Source organism: Plectropomus leopardus, chromosome 18, assembly GCF_008729295.1.
Source record: "Plectropomus leopardus isolate mb chromosome 18, YSFRI_Pleo_2.0, whole genome shotgun sequence".
In the NCBI taxonomy this organism is placed as follows: Eukaryota; Metazoa; Chordata; class Actinopteri; order Perciformes; family Serranidae; genus Plectropomus; species Plectropomus leopardus.
Genome location: NC_056480.1, coordinates 3,780,544 through 3,804,933, shown reverse-complemented (window position 1 = coordinate 3,804,933; position 24,390 = coordinate 3,780,544). Strand labels below are relative to the sequence as shown.

The 24,390-nt window shown below is 40.5% G+C and overlaps 1 protein-coding gene across 1 annotated transcript in view; it reads left to right on the top strand.

Moving 5' to 3' along the window:
* The first annotated feature begins 305 nt into the window (after positions 1-305).
* The window catches only part of erf (Ets2 repressor factor), a 48,791-nt gene continuing 24,706 nt past the window's right edge, over positions 306-24,390 (top strand). The window contains exon 1 of the mRNA XM_042506104.1: positions 306-965. Coding sequence (XP_042362038.1) covers positions 944-965 — 22 coding nt within the window. The 5' untranslated portion in view covers positions 306-943. The remainder of the gene's footprint in view (positions 966-24,390) is intronic.

The following is a 24,390-nucleotide window of genomic DNA, read 5'->3' as shown; positions in this document are numbered from 1 at the left end:
CATGTTTTCTTTAAAGAAATCAAACCAATGCTCACATTTCAGAGGTTTAAATGCTTGTGAAAGACGTCAGAATGCAGCACAAGAAACCTGTCGTTGATCCAGGTTTCAAAGAGTTAATTGCACACTGCCTGATTTGTTTTTCTCCCTTCAACTCGCTGTTGGACTGAAAGTAAAAGTAATCTTCCATAAACATAGACGATCTTTGGCAACAAGTGGGCGTTCAATTCCTCACCCCCTCCCTCCCTCCGTGGGTCAGCGTGGGCGGCCCCGTGTGGCAGGAGGAGAGCGAAACACGACACCCCGCCGGAGGAAGGGGGGGCCGAGAGAGCACGAAGTGAGTGAGTGGAAAAAGAAAAAGTCTGTGCCGGAGAAAGAAAGGGGCAGAGAAAGAAAAGAAAGAAAGAAGAGTTTTTGTTCTCTTTCAGAAGCGCCGCTGTTTTGACTGTCGGTGTGGATGATGATGATGTGGAGGAGGAATCGACCATGCGACATCGTTGCAACAAACGGGATGAATTTTTAGTCTCGTCGCATTCCGCTGCTCCTCCAGCACCGACCGACGGCAGCAGGGCTCCTCCAAACTTCGACCTGCGCCATTCAGACCCGGGCGACTGGATTTCCCCCCGGAGGCTCGGGGCAACTTTTCACATCAGACGCCGCTCACTTTTAAACAAATAACCCCGGCGAGAAAACTTTTTTTCCACACACGCCGATGTGTCCAAATAAAACGCAGAAGCTTTTGTGAAGTTATCGGACTATTTTTTACAACTTAAAAATCACATATTTGACTGTTTTCTAACGAGCCACTTGTGAGAACAACACCGGAGGAAGGAGTGGGGTGTCACTGCTAACTTCGCTAGCTAACTTGGCTAAGCTAACTAACGTCTAAAGTTACGAGTCGACGGGGGAAAGTGACTGAAGCGGCGCACCGAAGACGGCAGCAAAGATGAAAACCCCGGCAGACACGGGTAAGTTCACAACCACATTTTTTAAACAGTAAAACTTTTGTTTTGTGTCCACGCGCTGCTGTTGTTCTTCAAATGAAAACAACATTAGCTTCGGCGGCTAGCTGCTGGTTAGCACGCTAACAAACTCTCCGCTCCAGGGGAAAGTGTGACAAAATTATGGCGCTGGGGTGGATCCATCCGAGCCTCTTGTTATTGTTTCAGCCAAAAAAAAAGTGAGCCCCCCCTCGTCAAGACCACGTTGTGTTTCAGACACAGTGAATCAATGCAGCCACACACGTTTTTATTTTATTTCCACGATGTTTAACTTGAAGCTGCTGCGTTGAGTGATTTACAGTGAGGGCAACAAAGTTAGCATAATTTCACCGGATCAGCGGTGAGGAGTCGGGGTCAGGGCCAAGCTGCACTGTAGCACCTAATCATGTAATAATTTTCTTAAAATGCAATAACTTCTGAAAATTTCCAGATATTTGCACTTAACTTGATTGTAATATGACAAATAATGGAATAATATGGCCAATAATTTGTTAAAAGGTTCCGACTGATATTGACATTTTTATTGTACATTTTATTACATTATTGGCATTTTATTACTTAACGCACAGCGATGCAAACTTTACCATATCAGATAATACTATAAATCTCCAGGGATACTCAGAAAAGTACTCAGAAACTCTAGAGTACGAGAAAAGTATATTGCTTTTGATAGTTTTACTTTGCTCTTCTTTTGATGTGTTTTCTCTGTTTGTGTGTGTGTGTTTATTCAGATTAATATCTTCTTATTTGGTCTTGACTGTTTAATTTTGTTTGATTTGATCAAGGTGTGGACGGTGAATAGGGAAAATGTATTAAACATTTTAAAGTAAAAGCACTTAATGCAAAAACATTTAAATCAGTATGATACATCAAAACTAATCAAAATCTGTAAAGGAGCAAACCCTCATGTTTGGAAAGCTGGAAGTATAAAATGTTTTTGCATGAAAAATGACAAAAGAAAGTATTTGTCAGTTATTTTTCTAGTCTATTGGCTAATGTTACAGCTGCATTTGTATATTTTTGTTTAATTTCTATGCTTAAATATTCATTTGTATGGTAACTTAATTGTTTTGGAGTAAAAGGTACAATACTTCCCCCTGAATTGTAGTGGAGTATAAGTTGAACGTCACATGAGATTAACATACTCAAGCAAAGTACCTTGAATTTGTACTCAAGTACAGTAGTTGAGTAAATGTACTTTGTTACATTCCACCACTGACAACTAGTAAGAGACTTCAGGCATCAGAGTGCAAGTCAGTATTTCACCCACAATATTTTGTCTTAAATCTCAAGAGAAAGGGGATTAAAAAAGAAGAAACTAATGTAATAAGGGATTTAAAAAAAAAAATATTACAGGGAAGTTGGTAAAGTAATGGTCACCTGAAAGAGTTAATAGTTGATTGGATAGGAGACATATTTTCAGTTAAATGTAAAACTGTTTGTTAAATGATTTTTTTTTAATTTTTTGTTTACATTGGAGGGCTTTCTTGTTCTTTTCTTCTTCTTTATTTTTGTTTTGCATTTTCATGATTACAACTTGGAGATCACTCTTCCACTTATCACTACATCCCAGCCTACAATGAAAGGTAGAAAGTGACCACATGATGTGATTGGGAACTTAACTGCTGATAAGTCTGAGGTTATAGCAGATGTTATCTGAGATTCTGGATCATCTGCTGCCTGGATCATCAGTGTGAGTTTCCAAAATTAAATCAGCAAACCTAGTTTGTCCCCTTGTATACAAATTTCATTGCAATCTTTTCTTCCTTTCAGGGACTTAGTTGCAAATTAAGCCTGTTTGACCCTTGTCACATGCAAGAATTGAGTCCAAGTCGATTGGTAGTTAACGGCTTTACTTGAAATTGAAACACTTTTGAGCTCAGAGCTACTATTTCAAATTCCGCGCATTTTTTGAACCATTTTTGCTGTCATTCAGATGATTATGATTTTCCACCCATAGCTCATGATTTCTCCTCCATTGTGCTCTTAAACTCAGTTTAGTCAGGAGTCTTGTACAGTAATCTTGGGCAGGCGGAGATCCAACACCCATAATGGATGTTTTAAGAGGGGAATGCCACACCACAACATTATAATTAGAAACGTTCAGATCTCTGCGTTGCTTCAGATAACTTTTTATATCACAAAACAATTGTGAGAAAACTCAAGCAGCTTTTTTCAAAGGGGGGAACTTTTGTCAGAGGTTCTGTGGCCACATGGATGTGTAAATATCTACAGGGGGTGAATAAAGTGCTGAAACAAGCTTAAATTGCTAAATTATGTTTCTGATTTTACCTTGAAGGTCTCGAAGCCCCAAATGCACCAGTGTTGAGCTGATTGTTATGACCCATGAAACAACCCATTTTGATCTTGACCATAGCACATCATGTAGAAAATACTCCCCTGGTGTGCACCCAATACTTAACACCAGAACTGGGTTGTCATTAAAGTTTTCATTTTTTGGAAACTGTTGGTTTAGTTTTTTTATGTAGTCTGATGAGGAGCAAAGTAACCAAGTATGAACGAAACATTGTCCTCAATAAACTTGTGTGGCATAGAGTAAGTGTGCAGGCATTACTTTTTTCTTCGTGTACGCTGTTTACTGATTGCCTTGCACCTACATGATGTGGGTATAATGACCCTCTTTAAACTTCTGATAAAATCAAACCGTAATCTTTACTTTTTTTAACCTCTTGTAGTTGGTCACACACATTACACGTTTAAAAAAAGTCACAACCATCCTGCCCATGGTCTCGTCCTGCTGGCTGTCCTGTTTATACAGACACGGTTTGGGTGCTGTTACCACCTCTCATGGCGGGTATGGGCAAGACAATTCTGTTGCCCCTTTCTGCAGTCATACCTTATGCCTTACCAAAGCAGCATAATGGCACAATATTTCCACCTGGAACAGGCAGTATAAAAGGGGCTGTAGTCTGCTTTGTTTTAGCCACGTGTTTGAGCCACGATTGCTTCCTTTTTAAGACTAACCAACCCATAAAATCATCTTTAGAGTGTTAAAACATTTTGTTAAATGAAAGCAAGCTTGGTGAGTTTTCAATACTTCCTATATTTTGTGAGTCAGATCAACTTCCCCTTAATTTCTGGGGATTTAAATAGTCACCACTCTAAGTGAACCTGTGTATCATCTGCAGTGACGTTAGTATGATGTTAACAATTTTACATTTGAGTAGTTTTTTTGGAAGTAGGCCCATGCTAATGTCAAAGATTCCCAATGGGTAACCCTGAATTGTGCCCGCATTACACTATGCATGGAGCCACACAGTCCCTTTGTCTGTATTTCCCTTGGTGATGGAGCCTGTTGACTACTTTATGTATATATGGGTCAACCTCCACTCTACTCTTCCTATCAGGAAGTCAGCAGTCTAGCCCCACCAGCTCCAATTTTCCACTTGTGTTACTCCTTATATCAACACAGCGCCACATGTGAGACGTCACAGCTGTAGACGGCCAGCGAGCCAGCACGTTTTGGCCCCATGCTTTGTTGCACTGTGTGTGTGTGGAGTGAAAGGAGCCATACATGAGCAATTAGCTGGTGTTAAGTCTGCTGAGGGCTGGGCTGCTGCTCTGTTTATGACTGTGAGTGTATTTATGTGTTTGTGAGTGTAAATGTGTGCACGTGCACGCCCATACGTCTGTCAACGTGCGGCTCTACCTGACATTGATGTGGCCGCAACAAAGTGAGTGTTTGACTTTTACCAGCGAGACCAAATTGCCCCTGAGGAAGACCATTTGGTTGTGGGCAGTTGTGAGTCAGCCTATCGTAATTACAGGAAGAACAACTAGACGTCTTTATGCAGATTCAAATAGCTCTAATAACGCTGGTCAGACCAAAGCTAATGAACCGCAGGCTCATTTTGTTAAAAGGATGACGCTGTTGGTTTCCTTTGGGAAGGACTCTGTTGTGTTACTGTCTCACCATTATACTGAATTATGCTGTTGGCCCCGGCAGCAGAGACGGCACAATTACATTTCAAGTTGAGGCCGAGTTGTTTGTCTCGGGGAAAGTTTGAGAAGAGGTGCTGGCGACTGAAGTGTACAGTGATGTGGTTGTGCAGTTAGGACACCCTGTCTCTTTGTGATTTAGTAGAGGTGCTGAAGTGTTTTATGCTGCTAGTCAGCTGCAATTTGTGAAGTCTTTATGTCAATTGACACTGGATTGTTAGTGATTATAAGTTACTTTCTGCTGATGTGTCACTGTGCTTTGTGATGTGAAAGGGCCCTGACACCAAGCTGATGGTTGGCTGTCAGTCAGTGTCAGGCTGTTGGAGTGCAGTTTTGCGGTGTGTCCCGCACTGTTGGCATTAGTCAGTCCTTGACGGCTGTTTATGAGGCGATTCAGCATTTTGAATCAGTGGTGCAGCCTGTCGGTTAGAGTAATCACTTTTTTTTGAGCCCTTTTTACACAGACATTGCACTGTATGGTCACTACAAAGTCCCCTCTTTAAGATAAGATAAGATAAAAAAAACTTTGAATTGTTACATCAGCAAAGACACATCAAAGCAGGTATATACACACATTGTTATGATAAAATTGCACAGGTTTTAAGTCCACTTTGGTGTGTGTGTGGGGGGGGGTTCTGGGAGCTGCGCTTTATGCCACCTTTGCACATTTACACAGAGCCAAACAATGGTGGCATCGTGCCGCTTCGGTGATTGATTTTAGATAGCATGTCGGGAACACAGGAGCAGAAGTGTGATGCGTGTGACATGAAACACAACAGCGTCAGCCTCAAATGTGACATATTATTTACACAATAACAATGGCATATTGTGTCAATCCCAATCATCTATCTTCTCTGTTATATGGCCGCTGTTCTCACTCTGCTCGGAGGATACGGAGCTCCAGAATTGCATTGTTTTCCCAATCTGAGGACATTTATGGCTGCTGCTCTTAAAAAAAATCGCAAACTGCTGCCATCTCCTTATTAAATCTCCTGCACAGGGTCACACACATTACATGTAATTAAAATGCCACTCCAGTCCTAGCCATCATCCCGTCCTACTGACTGCCATTTTTATACAGACCTTGTTACAGCCCTGTTAGTACCTCCTTTGGCGGCCTAAAATGAAACCACTCTGTCCCTCCATTCTGCAATTGTACCTTATATGCAGCATGGCGAGGCAACATAATGGTAGATATTACCACCTTGAACAAGAGGCTTCTGATTGGCGGTTCAGCTTAGCGTACGAGAAGATAAATGGAAGGAAAGTAAACAAACAACAAAAGACAAGAGAGTGTGAGATGGAAAGGAACTTGTTATATATTAGTTAAAATTATTTTAAGCTATTGAGCTCTTCAGTAGAAATGGTTGGTAAGTATCTGTTATTGTTCGCTTGTGCTCAGCAAATATCATTTTTTCTTGGTTTGTGTTTTAATGTGCTAAGTGGCTAAATAGCATCTTAAATTGTTCTTGTTGCTCTTCTGGTTTCCCTTTTTGAATGCCGAATACCGGCCACCACCGCCCACTGTATGGAGAGTTATTTTCTCTCACGCATGCGCAGAGTGTACCTGCTCGTTGGCCATTGGCTGCAGTCATAGCGATGTGATTAAAAGCAACATTCAACCTTCATCACTAAAAGTTTTTTGATGTCAGCTTGGTTTGTCTTGGCCCTAAATCACAGAGACAATATGGAGTTCTAAAGACGGTCTCATTTTGTTGTATGGCGGAAAAACCTTTGTTTTACAAAAGCAAGTGTATAATTTTATCTTTGAATTGGGAATAAGTAGTCAGGTCATTAATTTGAGGTTAGAGAGGTTCAGGTTCAGGTTTCTCCAACACTAAATCAAGTCAGAAACCACTTAGAGGAAAATGTCACAACCAAAAAGCCCCTAAATGCCAGAGTTCCTAGCAGGATGTACCCTTTCCCTGGTTTTCCTCCCATTATGTGGTCACTGTGAGTGATCAGGTCCAAGCAAAGGTTGACCCGATCACATTCCTGATTACTGCTGAGCCGAGTCCGAGCAAGCAGACCCCTGGAAAAAGTACAGCTGAGTGACGTCAGCATTTCTCTGGTGTGCTGTCAAGTGGCGGCCCAGGTCAGCGTTGCCACGATCGTCTCTCAATGTTACAACAGGCCTCTTTTCCTGGAAGTGTGTGTGTACAGTGGCTTTGGTGACCCATACAAAGCAGAGAGAATAGACAACAGGTTGCACGAGCTGGGACATGCTGGCCAAACAAACAATGGGGCCTCACGCACAGGAAAGCCTGGTAGTCACTCTGCGAGGTTAGAGTTGACAGACATACATGCCTGCAGTTGTAGTTTGTATCACGATAAAGGATTTATTTCGTGAGAGTGGATTTATTATATCAAATATTAAGTAACATTTCTAGCTGTCCCTCTAAAAAGTGGATTCAGTTTGGTGTTCTTTAACATTTTGTGATTCAGTGTGTTCCTGATGTTGGGTGATAAACATCTAATAAAATCTTTAAATGTATAAAAGTAAATGTAAAGTGCTTTATGTAGCAACACAGACAATAAAATGAGCTGCATGCATGCATGGCTGTGGGATCAAAAACTACAGTTTAAATGAGTTTCAGTGGTGCACTTTTTGCACTTAATAGTATGAATGTAACAATTTTGCTCACACTGTATTTTAGACTTACTCTAGGAGCTGAGCCGGAAATTCCCAGATTAAACAAAAATATACAATCTTGCCAAAATTTATGCTATATGCATGATCACAGCCAAAATTATCAAAAATAAAGAATGAAGGGCACGCAAAATGCGCCAAATAGTCCCCAAGGGTTAAACACAAATGTGAGGCCTGTATTATTTAACATACCTCAGCAGACCCACTTGAAGCTTTTAGGCTTGAAAGTGCCTTGCCATAGGGCATTATGTTGGTCGTAGCTGTTCAGATATTAAAAGCATAATCCATCTTCTTGTACTATGAAACCACCAGGAACCATCAATTTGTTATGTTGCACTGAGTAGTTATTTTTGATTAGTTGTGGTAATTTTGTTTTTTGTACACACTTAACATCTATATGCCTCATCTACTCCTATTGCAGTTGGTGATTTACGTCTCCCTTGATGATTTTTAACTACACCCATAGACTGTTTTGAAAATTTAGCTGTGGGGCTGCAGGTGAAAAAGAAATTACAACAGAGCCCTTTTCCTGTTGGAGAATAAATGATTGTTGCACCCCCTTAACTCTTCTCTTTGACAAAACTGGCAGTCCAGCATGACAATTTGTCGCAAAAACATTCAAAAGTATGGTGGCATAATGAAAAATTTTTATGCATGCATTCACATGATTAGTATTGAATGAAGAACAGACGTGTCAAATAAAACACTCCGTTGATATCGGTATCAATACAAGGGTACTGGTTTTGGTACTGGAATTGTAATTTTTTAAATAACCAGCCCTTGGCCTAGCTGATATTTTACTGAGGCGCCACACTTTTTACATTTGGCCAGTTATTTGCAGGAATGGTAAAAAATGCACAATAAAAAAGAAGCACAAACCATCAACAGCTTTTCCTGGCAGTTTTTAGTGTTTAAGGCTATATTTTAGAGATGTTCCAGTATCATTTTCCATCCCAATACCAAATCTGATGTACTGGCCAATGTCAATTACTGAGCTGATATCATTGTATTAAAATAAAATAAAATAAAAAATAACATCTTTAAACTACATGGATGTGAAATGATTGTTAACTTTATTATATGGCTTAGCTCAAGTCAAACTTTTTGTAAAATATGAACAAATGCATACAGAGAATGAATGCACTTGAACTTTCTTTTTATCCTGTGTAAAATACTGCTAACGTTAAATTATTTACCAGATATAAATTCTTCACCGCTCAAAAAACTCTGTAGATGTTGTTACATATTGCAACTTACATTGTTGGTTTCTGATTAAGAGTGGTGAAGAAATGATTTCCTGGGATAAAAGCTATTTTATGCTGGTATAAATCTATTTAGAAGTTTATAAATACATTGTGTGGTATCAGATCTGAGCATAGACTTGCATGCTCTGATACCCAATCCAGCATTTTCGACAATATTTGAGGCAGAAAAGTTCTACTGCATTTCTCATCTGAAATTGTACCTTCTTCCTCTGTTCAACTATTAGAAATTAAAAGAATCCAGTGTATTTGCAACAACACTTCTTTAGTCCTTTAGTCCTTTAGTCCTTAAATGTCTGTCAGTCGCCCTGCTTGCTCTTGTATCTGTAAGTATTTATGATTGAGTGAATCTGTGGTGGGTCCGTGGCAGTCAGCCCCCAGCAGAGCAGATGAAGGGCTGAGCAGGTCAAGTGGAACCAAAGGCTCGCTTCACTGAGCAGATAAGGACGTCTTCTGCAGCAGGACAGATATATCTGAAACACCTGACAGGATTCTGGGTTTCCGGCTTCAGTAATGTTAGGTAACGCTCTAACAAATCCCTTTTGCATGATCCTGCCCTCTTATGCCATTCAATCAGTACTTACAGCTGGAGGTTATACAAAAATCTAGGTATATTTTGTACATTTTTATTGTTAAAATGATGACTAAAGCTCTGTCCTCAACCATTTACCCATCAGACTAAACGATTTATGGAGTGAACCTTCTGAGTGAAGTTTGTAGAGCTTTTGTTCGTCAAAAAATGTGCCCTTGCAGCTGTTATGAAGTTTTTCAAACCAATCCAAGGCTGAGAGTTACAGTCGATGTAGAGGTAGGTTTGGTCTGAGGCTGTTTTGGCTGGAGTCATTTGAACTCAGAGAGGTGTGCTGTGTGTTATGGCTATCATCTGTGGTTCGTGGAGAATAAGGGGGGTGTGCTCTGGCTGGTTTGGCGTCGTTTATGGCCAGAAGGATTGAGGTAGGCCTGAGTCTGCCTTCTACACACTGCAGAAAGAGACTAGGTGTGGTCCTGTATAATACTGCCCACATTACCTCGTTCTCTGCCAGTGCTGAAGTAGGTTTACAACCAAGTTACAGTCCGAGCCGACTATTCACCAAATGCCATGTGATTTTAAGGAGTCTGTTTGAGCTTAGAGGAGCAGTTGCAGGGTTCCTGCGGATCCTTAATAAGTCCAGGACCTCAGTTGATAGAGCAAGCACCCCATGTAGAGAGGCTACATCCTCACCGCAGCAGCCATGAATTTGATTCCAACCTCGGCCCTTTGCTGCATGTCATCCCTTCTCACTTAAGCTGTCCTATCAAATAAAGGCAAAAATCTCCAAAATGGAATGAAAAATGAAAAGCTTTTTTTGACACAAACCAAATGGATTTTTTAATAACTTAATATGTTCATTGTTTGCCACGTTTCACACTAAAAAGTTTTTTTCAGCATTTAAATAAGTTCATCTAAATTTTTAACATGACAAAAAGTATGGTTTTATGTTGAAGCAAATATTTGGGCAAAATTGTTCCAAATAAGTAATTGTTGTTTTTTCTCTCCAATGTTGGTCATTTTACTTCGGGTGCATTAAAAAGTCTTTAAAAAGTCTTAAATCTAACTTGCCTTAAGCTGTGGCAACCCTGGGTTAGATGTAGTCTGCCAGGTTATGTTCCAGCGATTAGAGAGACCCACAGGAGGTGGCAACATCTTGGTTATGAAGTGTTTTACAATGAAATGGGAGCATTGACATGTCCTAAATACCTACTGTGGCATTCATTGCAATAGCAGTGGAAATTCTTCAGTAGGAAACAAACTGAGTTGATTCAGAAACCAGTTATAAAATGATGCAAAGTAAATTGGATACATTTTCTCAAAAGGGACCACCTCAAGAGCCACTGAGGGAAAAATGCTGCCAACAGGTTGCAGAGTGAAAAAGCGTCTCAGTTCGGGGATTTTGTGGTTGTTTGTATTGAAGTGATCCAACCCAGATTTTCCTGCCCGTACACTTGTTGGCGTTGCACCTGCATTTTTAGCCCACACTGCTTGATTGAAAATGTGAGATGTCCAATATTCAGGAATACCAAGCACATTTCATATTCTCACAAATATCAACCTTGGTACTGGGGGCAGCTGTAGCTGGTTTTCCAAATTTGTGTGCATTTCCATCCACTGCTGTTACATTGTTAACATTGTGAGACGAGGTGGCATTGAGATGAGGCAATTAAAAGCATGCCAGTCAAACCTCAAATGAAGGAAAACAATGGATGTATAATAATAAGGAGCACGCCGGGAAATGAAAATAGAGTTTTAAACAACTAATAGAGGTATTACACTTATGTGCTGTTGTAAAACTTTGGGTAAAAGCCTTGTGTGCATATAAGCGTGTTAAAAGTCATCCAGTGTGGAAAAGAGATTGCAGTGGCCTGTTCAATGACAATTTGTCATCATGTATTTTCTGAAGCTGTTTCTATCTCAGTTTGTAGCATTTATATTTTAATCAATTCACAAAAGGCCGTTCTTGGCACTTCCGCATTGGCCCAATTTTTTAGCCTTGGAGGTTGCCGCTTGGTTGCCACCCAAGCCCTCATGGAAAGGCAGGGGTAAGCCAAGCTGAGAGCATCATTGAAACCAAACTGTTGGAATATACAGCTGTTAAACCTTGCCAGATGTTCATTACAAGTGTCTCAGTGTGTCTTAGTTGTGTGTGGTGCTTTGTTGGGTTCAATACTAAGTCTGCCCAAGGCCTTGAGCCAGTAAAAGGTTGAGTTTTATTTGATGGGGCCAACACTGATTCAGGTGGCAGGTGATTTTTTTTAACTTGGTTTATTGGACATGCATGTGCTAAAATGACTTTCTAAAGGACTGTTTACAAGAAATGCATGTGACAGAAAGACTCGAGTGTCAGTGTGGCAGCAGTCTGCGGGCTGGAAGGAAAGATCATGACTTGTTAAAATGCCCTTGTATCCAAAGTAATTAAATCTTAAGCCAAGACACTCAGACACATCTGGGCCAACTCTTAACTGTGCAAAAGGCATATTTCTTACGTATGAAACAGACCGTTTGCTCCAGCTGTTTTTTTAATTGATTTTCATAGGTCCACAGAACAAGATGGATGTTTTGTTTTTTTTAAACAGCACCAGGATTTACCCTGAATTCACCTTTATGCCCATGATAAGAGGCAGCTGCATGTTGCCTACAAGTTTGTATTCATGTAATGACTTATAATCAAATCCCATGTGTTGGTGAAATGAAGTCATCATAAATTCCCCCTCTTGGTTTTAAGGTATTATTAAATTATAAAAAAAAAGGTGCCCAGTAGTTAGTCAGGGCTCATTTTTTAATGTCTCAGCTTTTTAGTCATTTTTGGACTTCCCAACCTTGGTCACATAAACATATGACCTAATCATGCTAATTTACCTTTGACAAATTTTCCTTGCAGGGGTGATGTAGTCTAATTTATTGTTGTTAAAGCAGCAGTGATGTTGATGAAAGACTCTGCCTTGTCACAACATGCTAAAGACTTTATTTAAAAAAGCTAAGCTTAATTTATTCAGAGGGATATTGCTGAATTCTTGTCCATGCAGTGTCATCATTAGGGTTATGTACTCTTCACATTTAAACTAAAGTACCAGTACTGCTTCCAGTTCCTGCACATTTGTACCCAAAAGTAACTTTTTTCAGTATTGTTGCCATGTTTGTTGTTGTTGGTTGTTGTATACGGCCGGAGCTCTTTTTTGTGCCTCCTAGAGGTATTGTCCAGAAACGCATTGCGTATAGACAAGTACACCATCGCTCATGATGCGGCCGGACGTATGTGCAAGGTTGAAAGTGCAAGTATATATCCGGCCTAAGTTTCTTGCAGTTGTAATGCCCCAAATGAAAACAGTATTAAGAAAAATTATGTAATGTCTTGTCTGAGACCTTCAGAGTGGAGAAAACCTGTTGGTGTCTGTGGAGAGAAAAGATGAGTGAGAGAAAGAGTTGGATTCAGCCATGCTCGGTCTTGCTTTGCTGTTGTGTTTGCTCCAGTCGTCGGTCCGTCTGTTGGGAACCCTGTGGTTTTTTTCTGTCTTTCATGGCTGTCACAACTTGTCCTGGGACTCAGTGGCTATCTGTCTGTGGTTTGTTAATGTTAGATGTGACTCTGCGTGTGAGGGTTTCATACCTAAAATATATGAAGATAGTTAAAGGCTAATTGCCTGAAAACCTTTTTTCACACGCCATAGAAATGTATACAGGCACCCTCTTGCTTTCTCACACACGCCTTCATCTTCTCAAAAGTTCAGTGGACCCTTTTCTCCCCAACAAATACACACACACACACACACACACACACACACACACACACACACACACAGAGTCCGCAGCTGACAGACTGCAACACATATCACACCTCTGGGCAGACTGAAGCAGGAACAGGTCGATAAAGACAAGATGAGAGACAAAACACCCAAAAATGTCTCTTCATTTTGGTCTAGAATCAACCATTTTTAGTCCAGACATCCCAAATTTGACTTATCTAGTCCCAGTTGTGTGTCTCATAGCGTCAGGTTCCTTTCACATTTGAACATATACTGTTGGCAGTACCTTGATTTTTTTTCAGTACTTAACTTTTTCTGTAAAAACAAAAATGTAATTTTTCACAAAGCAGCAGTCAATGATAGATTCTGCTCCGCTGCTCTTTTATAATTGTACAGAGCGTCTCTGTCTGTCTGTCCGCCTGCTTGCTGGTTTGTGTTTGTGTCTACCCATCTCTTGCTCTCTGCATAGACACAACTGACAAATCTGTGAAATACATGTAATTTGAATACTCAATCGCAAACATCAGCGATAATAGGCTACTTCCAAAATAAAATTGAAGATAATTCAGACCAGACAGACTGAAATAATAGGCGCTTCAGCACTAGCAGACAGAGCTCTGTGGCCCGCTTCCTGACTTCGCACTTTGCAGTGCTTCGGCCTCCTTTCCAAAATCAGTCGCTTCATGGAGCTCAGTTGTCTTCACCGACTCAAGGCAACCGTGGCCGGCTTTGAGTGCTTCAGCCTCCTGTGTGAATGCAGCGTTTTCACCCAGGTGTGGTCGTAGGTACTAAAATTTGCCACACATCGATTTAATGTGAATAGGTACTCGGTATTAGAAAACCTAATTCAGTTGGTAGCCTTTAATTACAGAGTTTATCTCCTTATCTCCCACCACCTGTGCAGCCCCTTGTCTCGGGAACTCTCTCCTACATTACTCATTTTTTAGCTTTTAACTGTATTTTTTTTTTTTACTTATGTCCTATTATTGTGTTGTTTTATCATGGTCTGTAAGGTGACCTTGAGTGTCCTGAAAGGCGCCCATAAAAAAAAATGTATTACCATTAAAGCCAGACATAACGGTGTCCTGGTGACGCACATCTTTTTGTGGGTCTTAAAATTTGTCATCTTTTCCAATCAATTTACACAAGCTTTATGCACTTATATTGTAATTAAAGTGGCTGCCAAAACCATTCCAGAAAATGCAGGTCTTTGGCTTGTCTTCTTAGCTGCTATGAAGGCAGGCCATAAATTAAATCAGTGATAAGAGCGGCACCATTTGATTATCAGTTGGCTGTCAAGTTGCTGTTTCTCCCGTTTTGTTTCTATTACGAACAGCACAAGAATTCAGCTGATGTTCTTTATTATAACATCAACATAAAGCTGTTTTCTAAATGCACCATACATATATTTTAATGATATGAGAAATGTGCTAATTGAATCAAATGATCTGAATGAGTAATGCTGAATCATCAACCACTGAATAAGAGCATCACTTTTCATGTTGAATTTATTAAGCCGAGCTTCTCTCCTTCATTTGTTAACTCCATAAGAATTAGATTTGTGACCCATTTGCTGTCCCTGCTGGTCGTTTGAAGCCCCCCGGGCGAGTGGCAGTGATGAATGAGCTGGGTCTCAGTTTTATTGAAACGTGAAAGTCAGTTAGTCCTTCAGACACTCACTCACTCATCTCGCCCACTCACAGCATGCTCACTTTATTAGGGGGCCCGGACCCCCCACATGCCACAAAAACGGGTGATGTCTGTCTTGCATTAACACACACACACAGAGACACACTCTTTTAATTTTCTCACTACAGCTAGCGAGCGTGGCTTGCTCATTTGGGCTGCCATCTCCCTGCGGTGACGCCGTCGTGCCTCTGTCTTTAATGTTTTAACACAGGGAGCGAGCCACTCAGTCTAGAGGCTGAAACATCCAGCTTTAATGCAGTAGACTGAGGAATTAAGACTGCGGTGGCTCTGCCAATGAGGAAAGGCTGACTAACGCACCCAGACATCACACATGTAGAAAGTCCCTTGCTGGCTGTCTTACATCCTAAGAATTTCATGGACAGAGTCCTCCAGAGTGAATTACTGTTGCTGTGATTCTACGATAAGCTTTAAGTGGTACAGCAAAAACAGGAGGAGGCAGCTCAGAGCCCTGGTGCTCTGGCAGTGGTAACTAACATTCATGTTTCAGTTCAGAGGAAAATGGAGACAAAGTTTTATTCAGTGACAACCTTCAGTATTGGCATTTAGGATTGTGTAAGGTGGCCTTGATGGCTGATGTTCTCGACCAGTTTAATGTAAATTGGATTTGGGTTCTTTAAAGTTTTAAGTCTCCACGTTGATCTAATAAACAGGAATCCTCACGTTCACCAGTTTTCCCTTGAGCATTGATCTGTACTGAAAGACAGTTCACTTACAAATTTGAGTAATATATATTTTCCTCTTGCGTGTAATGCTTAATATCAGTCTAGATTGTTTTGGTGTGAGAGGCAGAGTGTTGAAGATGTCAGTCATAGAGATGTCTGTCTTCTCTGTCTGCCCTCTCTCCAATATAATGGCAGTTAATGGCACTCAGCTTGTGGTGCTAAAAGATAAAAATATATATATTTGATTCGGGGGGTGTGCTGTCACTACAACATGTATCAAGTTACTTCGTAGTACAATTACATTGTAGCTTTCATTATAAAATTCAGTTATTCCAACATGACGAATTGCATTAATTTGGTCACAGCACCACAGCGATGCTTTAACCCCTGTTAACTCACATTCAAATAACGAATATGAGGCAGACAGATTTAAAATCAGTTTAAACAGAGAAAAAAACGGATGTTTGTACTAGTTCTGTCTATAATCACGTGTTGTACAGATTTTAAAGCCCTCTAAGGCAAAAAACATACAATATAAACAAAATTGACATGATTTCTCATAGATTGTTTCAGTGTGCAAATATGCACATTCCTGTCTGACAAATGCTCTTGACAGACTCCAGTTACTCTTCTGCAACTTCAGTTTTATGACTTCAGGAGTATTTAGATACACTGACAAGTTATTTTAAACATAAATACAGACAGGATCAATTTGTATTCTTTCTCTGTTTTGTCACTTCCCGGAACTCCAGCATTGTCACACTGGTTGTCCTATTAGTTGTAATCAACAGTGGAGCCTCTTTGTCTGTGTGGAAAGATGCTGAAAGGAAAGCAGCATTCTGGGAAATAAGGAGGGGGAGGCAAGAGGAGGAGATGAAATTTGATTGGCAGGAAACACGAGAATGAGTCACTCGACCAGCTCCCTGGATTTGGAGCGACGGGCCTATTCTGGGCTGCGGTGACACGTGTGTATGTGTGTGTGTGTGTATGTGTGTGTGTGTGTTTGTATGTGGTTGTGTGCATGTACGTGCGCACACTGGTGTTCACATGGCTCAATCCAATAGCTGAAGTCACCAAATTTTCGTTGCTGGCCTACACACTACTGTGTGTGTGTGTGTGTGCGTGTTGGAGGAAAATGAAAGTCGTCTGGCGACCAAACCACAACACAGAAGCCAGATTTAAATGCAGATATTTATCTTCTCCCTCTGAAGTCTATAGCACCACCGCTCTGCAGATCACTCCATCTCCATAGTAGCCTGCATCAGTCGCTTCTCACTTATATGGATTATTTTCTGTTGATTATCTGTGTAGTTAAAGTGAGGTTTGTCTGTGGGTTGCTGAGTTTAGTGCATGTCCGTCACAGTGTTTTTTTCTCATAACTGGCACTGCAAGTACACCTAATGGGGCCCTATGAAATCCATTTTAAAAAAAATCTAGAATTGTTTTTTCCCCAAATTCAGTGTTTTCCACCTAATTTTTATTAATTCTGTGTTTTTTTATAATTTAAACACATTTTGTTATCGGGAAAACTGTCCAATCATGTAGTGGATGAATACAATTTCAACAATTCAGTAAGAAAACATTTAAAACATTACTGGATATCAAGAGAAGAGTTCATATGCCAAACCTCAGCGAAACTCACAGTTTAAAACAGAAGCGATGTAATGACACCCAAGGAGCCCCATATTTTTTTCTCTTTATTTGGTTTAAGCGCTCTGAAAATTGCTTTACTCAAGGATTTTTTGAATTGTCATTTTCGGCCATGCAATAGACGAGAAGAATGAAATGAAGTACTCAGGTCCTGGTTATCAGTGTATAATAACAATATAATAAATAAAAACTAATTTGGCAAATAACTAATCAAATAAATAGAAGGGAAAACTGACTTTTATAAGTTACTGCCACTTTTTTGCAAATTCATTATTTTTCCAGCACCATTTTTACTTTAAAAGTCTGTGATTTCATCCATGTTTTGCACATGGCAGAAATCATAGGGCCCCAACCTTATCTGATTATGTCATCTAGTTGTCATGTAAATATTTATGTGAGAAAAGTCTTTGAGAATGATTTAATCTCTTTCTCTCAGTGAGAAGAGTTTCACTTCACCTCACAGTTCCTCTTTTCAGGTATTTTTTCCTTCCACTTGTAACCAGGTCTTCATTATCTTGTTTGATGGCTCCTCAGGAGGCACAGCACTTCATCTTACAGCGACTTTTAACTGCTGGTCTTCTTGTTGATGTTTATTAATCCGCAAAACAACTGCCTGGCCCTGTAGCTGGCCAGTTTGTTGCTCTTGCTGTTGTTTGTATTCACTCTGCAGGGTGTCAGCCGGCCTCATTTCCTGCAGACAGACATGGTGTCACAAACACGTACAAGTTAGGTGTGTTTTTGTGTGTGTGCACATGTGTAGAGTGTTTGTTTCTGTGCAACAGATAAACCAAATCAATGCTGGCTCCATGCACCTCTGCATGGAGACAATAGAGTCATATCTCACTCTCTCCTGTCTTTATTTCTGTCAGCCTGTCTCTATTTCCTACTCACTACCATTCTCTCTCTCTCTCTCTCTCTCACACACACACACACACACACACACACACACACACACACACACACACACAGTGCCTTCCAACCAAATTCTTCCCTGTCTATAGGAAGCATGAAATCTGCAGCGAGGTTGTCAGGTAGCCAGGAGCTCATTACAGCTGAATGTTTTACAGGGTTGTCATTTTCTGGAAGGGAAGCATGCTCAGACCAGTTTCAGAGCACGTGTACATGCATGTATGTGTCCTTCTTCCTCTTTGAGAATACTGGCCTGAAGCAGATGAGTCTCCAAAGTTGGCTCATGTGCTGCAGATTCGACGATATATTGTTATAGCTGTGATTATTTATTTTGTTTGTCACTAACACAATAGTGATAAGTCTTTTCTGTGAAGATGACCTGTTTTCCCGCCTTTTTGTCTTCCTTCTGGGGCTGCCAGTATTGAAATCATACACCAAAGGAATAATTTGGATCTTTTGAAGTGAGGGTTGTATGCGGTACACATCTATAGCGTATTACATACAGTATATGTCAGTTGGCTCGAGGGCTGCAATGGTATGAGAGTTTCATGGTATGATTACCATCTTAGAAAATATCAGTTTCACGGTATGAAAATATACGGTACAACATAATTATTAGTAGTATAATAGTAATAGTATTCTGTTATAATGACCCTTGAAGGGTTGGAAACTACCATAATTGAAAGTTGAAACTATTTTTAAATGGCTGTAAGCAATTGGCAAGAAATTTTCCATAGATTCACAAAAAATGTAAAAGGGGAAAAGAAAATAAAAATGATAATTAGCTTTTAAAAGAGAGAGTATCATTACAAAATGATCAAATATATAGGGAAAAATATCCAGAATAAATTATTTATAATTATAGTAATTGCATATTTTAAATTAGGTTACAGAAAAATATATTCCTTTTCTTTCCTTATTTCCTGTTTTTTTAATACTAATTTTCTTGTAACTTCTTTTTTTTTTTAACCAGTGTCTTGCTAATTTTGAGCCATGTTTCTCATTGCCTTCTTTCCATGTTTTCGCCAGAAATCAAACCAAATTGCTCTGATTTCAGTTGGTCAAAATCTGTCAGAGGGCCATGATTGGCCCTTGGGCTGACTTTTGGACTGACAGAAATATGACTTTAACATCCAAAAATCAGCTGTATAACCACGAGAGCTCTACTGAATGCAACAGGAGCTTCCTATCATATCTGAGTAATAACTGACTCTTGAATGCACACACACACACACACACACACACACACACACACACACACACACACACACACACCAAGCGAGGGCTGACTTAATCACAGCCTTGGCTGCCTCCGAGGTGCTGCAAAGTTCTCCAGGATGCGACAGGTTTCTGTCTGGCGAGGTTGAGGCGGCCGCCATGTCACAGATTAGAGTGGCTTAGCTGTCTCCGTCGTAGCCGAGATGGTTTATACACTTAAAGGCTTCACTTTGCAGCCCAAGGCTTTACTGCTATGGCAAACAGTCAAACTCTGCACTTTCTTCCGTGTCTTAACTCTTTTTCTGCAGACTTACGATCACAGTGTTGCAGCTGCTCTGCGTTCTAAAACTGCTCATCCCAAATGGTGAGGCTTTGTTTAGTTTGGATCGCTCATGGTCTACGGGAAGCATCATTCAGAGCAGAAGCTATTTGGAAGAGAGATTACAGAAATGGAAAGGAACCACATCAAGCCCAAGAGAACCAGTTGGCTGATTTAAAGAAGTATTTCACTGCCCTCACATAAAACTAGGCCATCTATGCAGTACAAAGATGCAAATACTTGAAATCAGTGCTACGTGACCAGACAAAAAAGAGAAAAAGGACGTTTTTGCTCAAGAGGATGCTGTGCACCTAACGTAATGTGGACTGGGCCATGTGAAACAATGGCGGGCAGGTGGTTGGATCTTGTATTAAAGTCAAACTGTAGCTAAAACATGTTTTTGAGAACATTTGAATGAGAAATATGCAACTCAGTACCAGAATTTTGGTTAATATTTGATCAGCGCTGCCGGTTTTTGTTTAGTTTCTTTCGGCCGCCGTTTTCAATGCGCAGGAGGCAGTGGCGCCCACTTCCTGATCACAAATTCTCACCATAATGGAGAAATGGGGCATTAAAATGCAAATCTGAAAACATTTGAGGCTAGAAATAGGCAGTGCGGTAACATAATATTGATAAATGTTCAATCAGCGCTGCCTAGTTTTGCCGTTTGGTCGGATTTCAGTCTGAGTTTGAGAGACAGAGAGAGGGGCAAGTGTGTCTCTTGATCTGCTTCTCTACTCTTTGAGTCTGTGGTGGTTTGGCAGGATTGGCAGCAGTTGTTAGGCAGTAGGGAATTGTGGAAGTACAGCCTGTAGTTCGAGCAACAACGCCAAGAGCCAGGAAAACACGGCCATGACGTAAATTACGTCATTTGGTGGAGATCTCGAGGCACTGGTAAGATGGAAGAAAGTTTACCACAGTTCATCTACACATACTACCCTCAATATTTTGATACAACGCTGGTTGAAAATGGGTGAAGTATCCCCTTAAGTAATACAACGCCCTTTTATTGGCTACTTGAAGCTCCAGGGGAGTTATTAAATCCAACAACAACCCGAGCGCTACTCATTACTATCTGCAGAAATTTAAGGCACTAATAACAAAACGTCTCTTGGCAGCTCAGCTCAAAATAATAGACTATCTCGTACTCAAACTTCACATTAAAACTTAACACACTGCCATAGAGCAAATGTGTATGTATTGCACCCTCAGTAAAAATCATATTTAATCTTGAGCTTTGTGGACTTTATCAGCAGCTTTTCTGCCTGTCTCTCTCCACATACACGTCTCAGTTCCTCCTTTGAAAACACTCATTCACACATGCTTTTATCTTGTTTCCTTATTTTCCGTCTCTTTGTGCAAAGCTTTCTCTTTTTCTTTCGGCCTCATAGTACTCAGTCAGTGCTTCTTGGTACGCACACGTCTCAACCTTCATATCTTTCATATCTCTAGTTCCAGGATTCTTTTTAGCAAGACGCTTATTTCTGTCTTTATCTCTCCTCCCTAACATTGACCCTGTCTGCCCTCCTTCCTCTCCCACTCTGTCTCTGTTGTCTGTTCATCCTTCTGTCTATAAGCTTTATGTAATGGAGGGATCATGTGAGAAGTGAGGTGAGGGTTCGCGCCGTGCACCTGCAGACGGCCGTCCTCCTTTTCCTTTTGATCTCTGCTGGATTGTGTTTCTGTTTCTCCGTCTGCCCTTCTCTTCCACTTTTCTTCCTCCTCCTCTCTTCTACTTTTCCAGCTGACTTCCTCCTCGTCCCGTCTGTTGCTTTGACTCCTCCCTGGCTTTAAGCCACTGGCTCCTAGGATCTCAACTCCATCCTTTAACGGCAATTATGAGATCAGCTCAATGAGGAGTGGAGGGTTTTTAAATGGTAGTTTGAGGCTCAGGAGTCCTAAATGAAGCTGTGTTAGATTGTCTGTTGTAGACGGGTTGTTTAACCCAGACAGCCGGGTCTGCATGATCAATAGTTTATCTGTCCGTCCATTTTATACACATAGAAGTGCATAAAAATATAAGCATTCATGACAAAATAACATGTCAACATTTTAAACTCTTAAACAAGTTTTGCATTTAACCATTTTAACACTTTGATCAACATCACTTGTTTCAAACTTTTATTTCAGAAAAAAAAAAGTTTTTAGCACTTTTTTAAAGGTGATTTTTTTGTTTGTTTTTATTTATTACTTTTCCCCCATATTTTCAGATAATTCTTTTACTTTTTGCCAGTTTGCGGGTCATTTCTTGTTAAGTGGCTCATTGCCTTCATCCTATATTTTTGAAAGAAATCAAACCAATTTGCTCAGGTTTTGAAGTTATTAACATTTTAGTGAGTTTGAAATCTTTTGGGAATTTTTTCCATTTGTTTTTTATTTGTGTGTTTTAACTCCAGAATCTGACTTTCTGCACATGCCAGTGCTGTTAACGCCCATTGGAGATTCCCCTTTTCCTGCTCTGTGCCCATTTATTTCCTGCCTTTCTGTGTTGTCCTGATCTTATTCCTGATAAAACCCATCCAGATTTCAGTAGTCAGCCAGCCCCCGGCCGTTTAGCCTGGCTTGTTACCTCTCTGCGTCGCTGTCCATCCCCCTGAATCATTACCCTGCACACACACCGACCTTTGCAATGGCTAAATATAGACCCACCAAAGAATAGAAGGAAGGGAGGGAAAAATAAACGGGGGGATAGACGGATAAATGGAACAGCACGCCAAAGAAAGTTGCAGGGGAGAGCACGTAGAGAAGGAGGCCATTTCTGTTTAGTCTCCTGGCCTTCTGGACAATACTCCAACGATGGCTATCGGTTATTAAGAGCACTATTACAACTGCGGTGACGTCAGCATCCCTAAGAAAAGCAGACCTGCGTGTTAAACCCCCCTCACCCAACGGCTGTGGCTGCACAGATCCTGTGTTTCTCTTGGAAAGGAGAACGCAGGTGGCTTGGGACTGCAGGCTAATAGTAAATGAGTTTTCCTACCCTGTACTTGGCTAAATATAGAATCCAATGAGGCCTGAAATGGTGTGTTTCACCTCCGCCTGACAATCAGAAATTCTTCCTGTCTGGAGTTGAGCTTGCCAGATAGCACAAAGGGCTTTGGGTTTGTCCACTTCAGTTTTCCCTGACTTATATCTCAGTATCCAGATCTCCTGTGCTGTCGACCTCTACCACCGACTAATTCAAAGTGGCTGTAAAACCAGCAGTGTGATGTGGTTCACATTGATCAGCACTAACTGGCTGCTGATAAGGATCAATTCAAGTGACATGAGCTGTTTCTCAAATGAAGTCCGAACAATTTCCGGACAATCTGGTCCCGGAGATTTCCTCTCACACATTTAGCACACAACAACAGGAGATTGTGTCAGAGGAGTTGACACCTACTGGAAATACTGTCTGTTTTAGGGGGAACCTTTCTATCAATGGAAGGATTTAGGTGTGTCTTGCATCTTGCACCTGAATTACACTGCAGTACTGTAGCCAGTTTTTGTCATAAACAAGATTCTCTTGCAGAATTTGTCTGACAATTTTGGCTTCTTGGGGTAAGCTCACGAAACGCGCCATTTCTCTTGTTAGAAATTTTTGTTGGCGTCTTTGTGTAAATTACTCCTATTCTTTACCCTCAGATGTTTGTCATCTTCCAGTTTCGCATGAGCCCTGTTATAGAAACGTCATCAACACCCGAACTCGCTCACTGTGAATTCTGTGGACAATTACCTGCTCTATTCACACATGGGCTCAATCAGCCACACACAGACTGAGCACTAAGAAGCTGGCAGAAAAAGTCTGTTTAATGTCCGTAACAAATGATTTGGACATTTGTGTTCCTCGGGGTAATGTCTAGATAATTTCAGGTTTGCAGTACACATGTGAAAAAGGTTATGCACTGTAATCTGTAAAGCTCAGCCAGTTTTACCTTTTAGCATTATGTTTGTAAAGGACCCTAAATCATTTAAGATGCTCTAGAAGTTTCTTAAACACTTTCTGCACACTTCAAGTGTAAATAAAAACTGCTTCACCACCAGGAAATCACAAAAGACAGGATTTGTATGTTTGTATATTGTATGTTGTAAAGTTGTTTTATGTGCTTGAAGTACTTGAATTTGAAGCTTAGAAATGTATGTATTTGTCCATACAGGACAGAAAGATACATTATTTTATGAATGATTTGATAAATGTTCAAACTAGAAATCCGAGAAAGGCGGTGCTTGCAATAATTTTTTTCTAAGGCTGGATGAGTGGTATGAGCTCAGAGCAGCTTTAGGTTGGTAAAAATGTGTTAATAATTGGCACCAGGATATTTGGTTAGTCTGCAAAACAACCCACAATGGTGCAGCACCAGAGATTAGTCCAAGTTCCTAGCTTTTATTTTGCAGTAAATAAGAAGCCGTGTGTGTCTGTGAATCCTGGAGAAAATTTGCATAGTGCTCTTGCAACCGAAGATTATGGAGAAAACTATTTCATCCTTGAAAATGAGTGCTTAAAAAGTACTTAAAAAGTCCTTGAAGTTGACTTGCCCCTGTCTTTACAAACTCTTACAGAGATTAGTATTGTTGTCTTTTACATGCAAACCTCATAGAAAACATTGGGCTTGGGCAGTATCACAGTATTGCCTTCAGGGTTTCTTAGTACCCTGGTATTCTGTATATTCTGTATGTTTTTCCAATACCGTCACACATGCGCTCCCCTCTCTATTAATCTCATTGTATGTAGTGCACAGCATGCACCACCAGAACTGCAGTCTCCAGTCTGTACTGGTGGAACAGGCAGCTGACT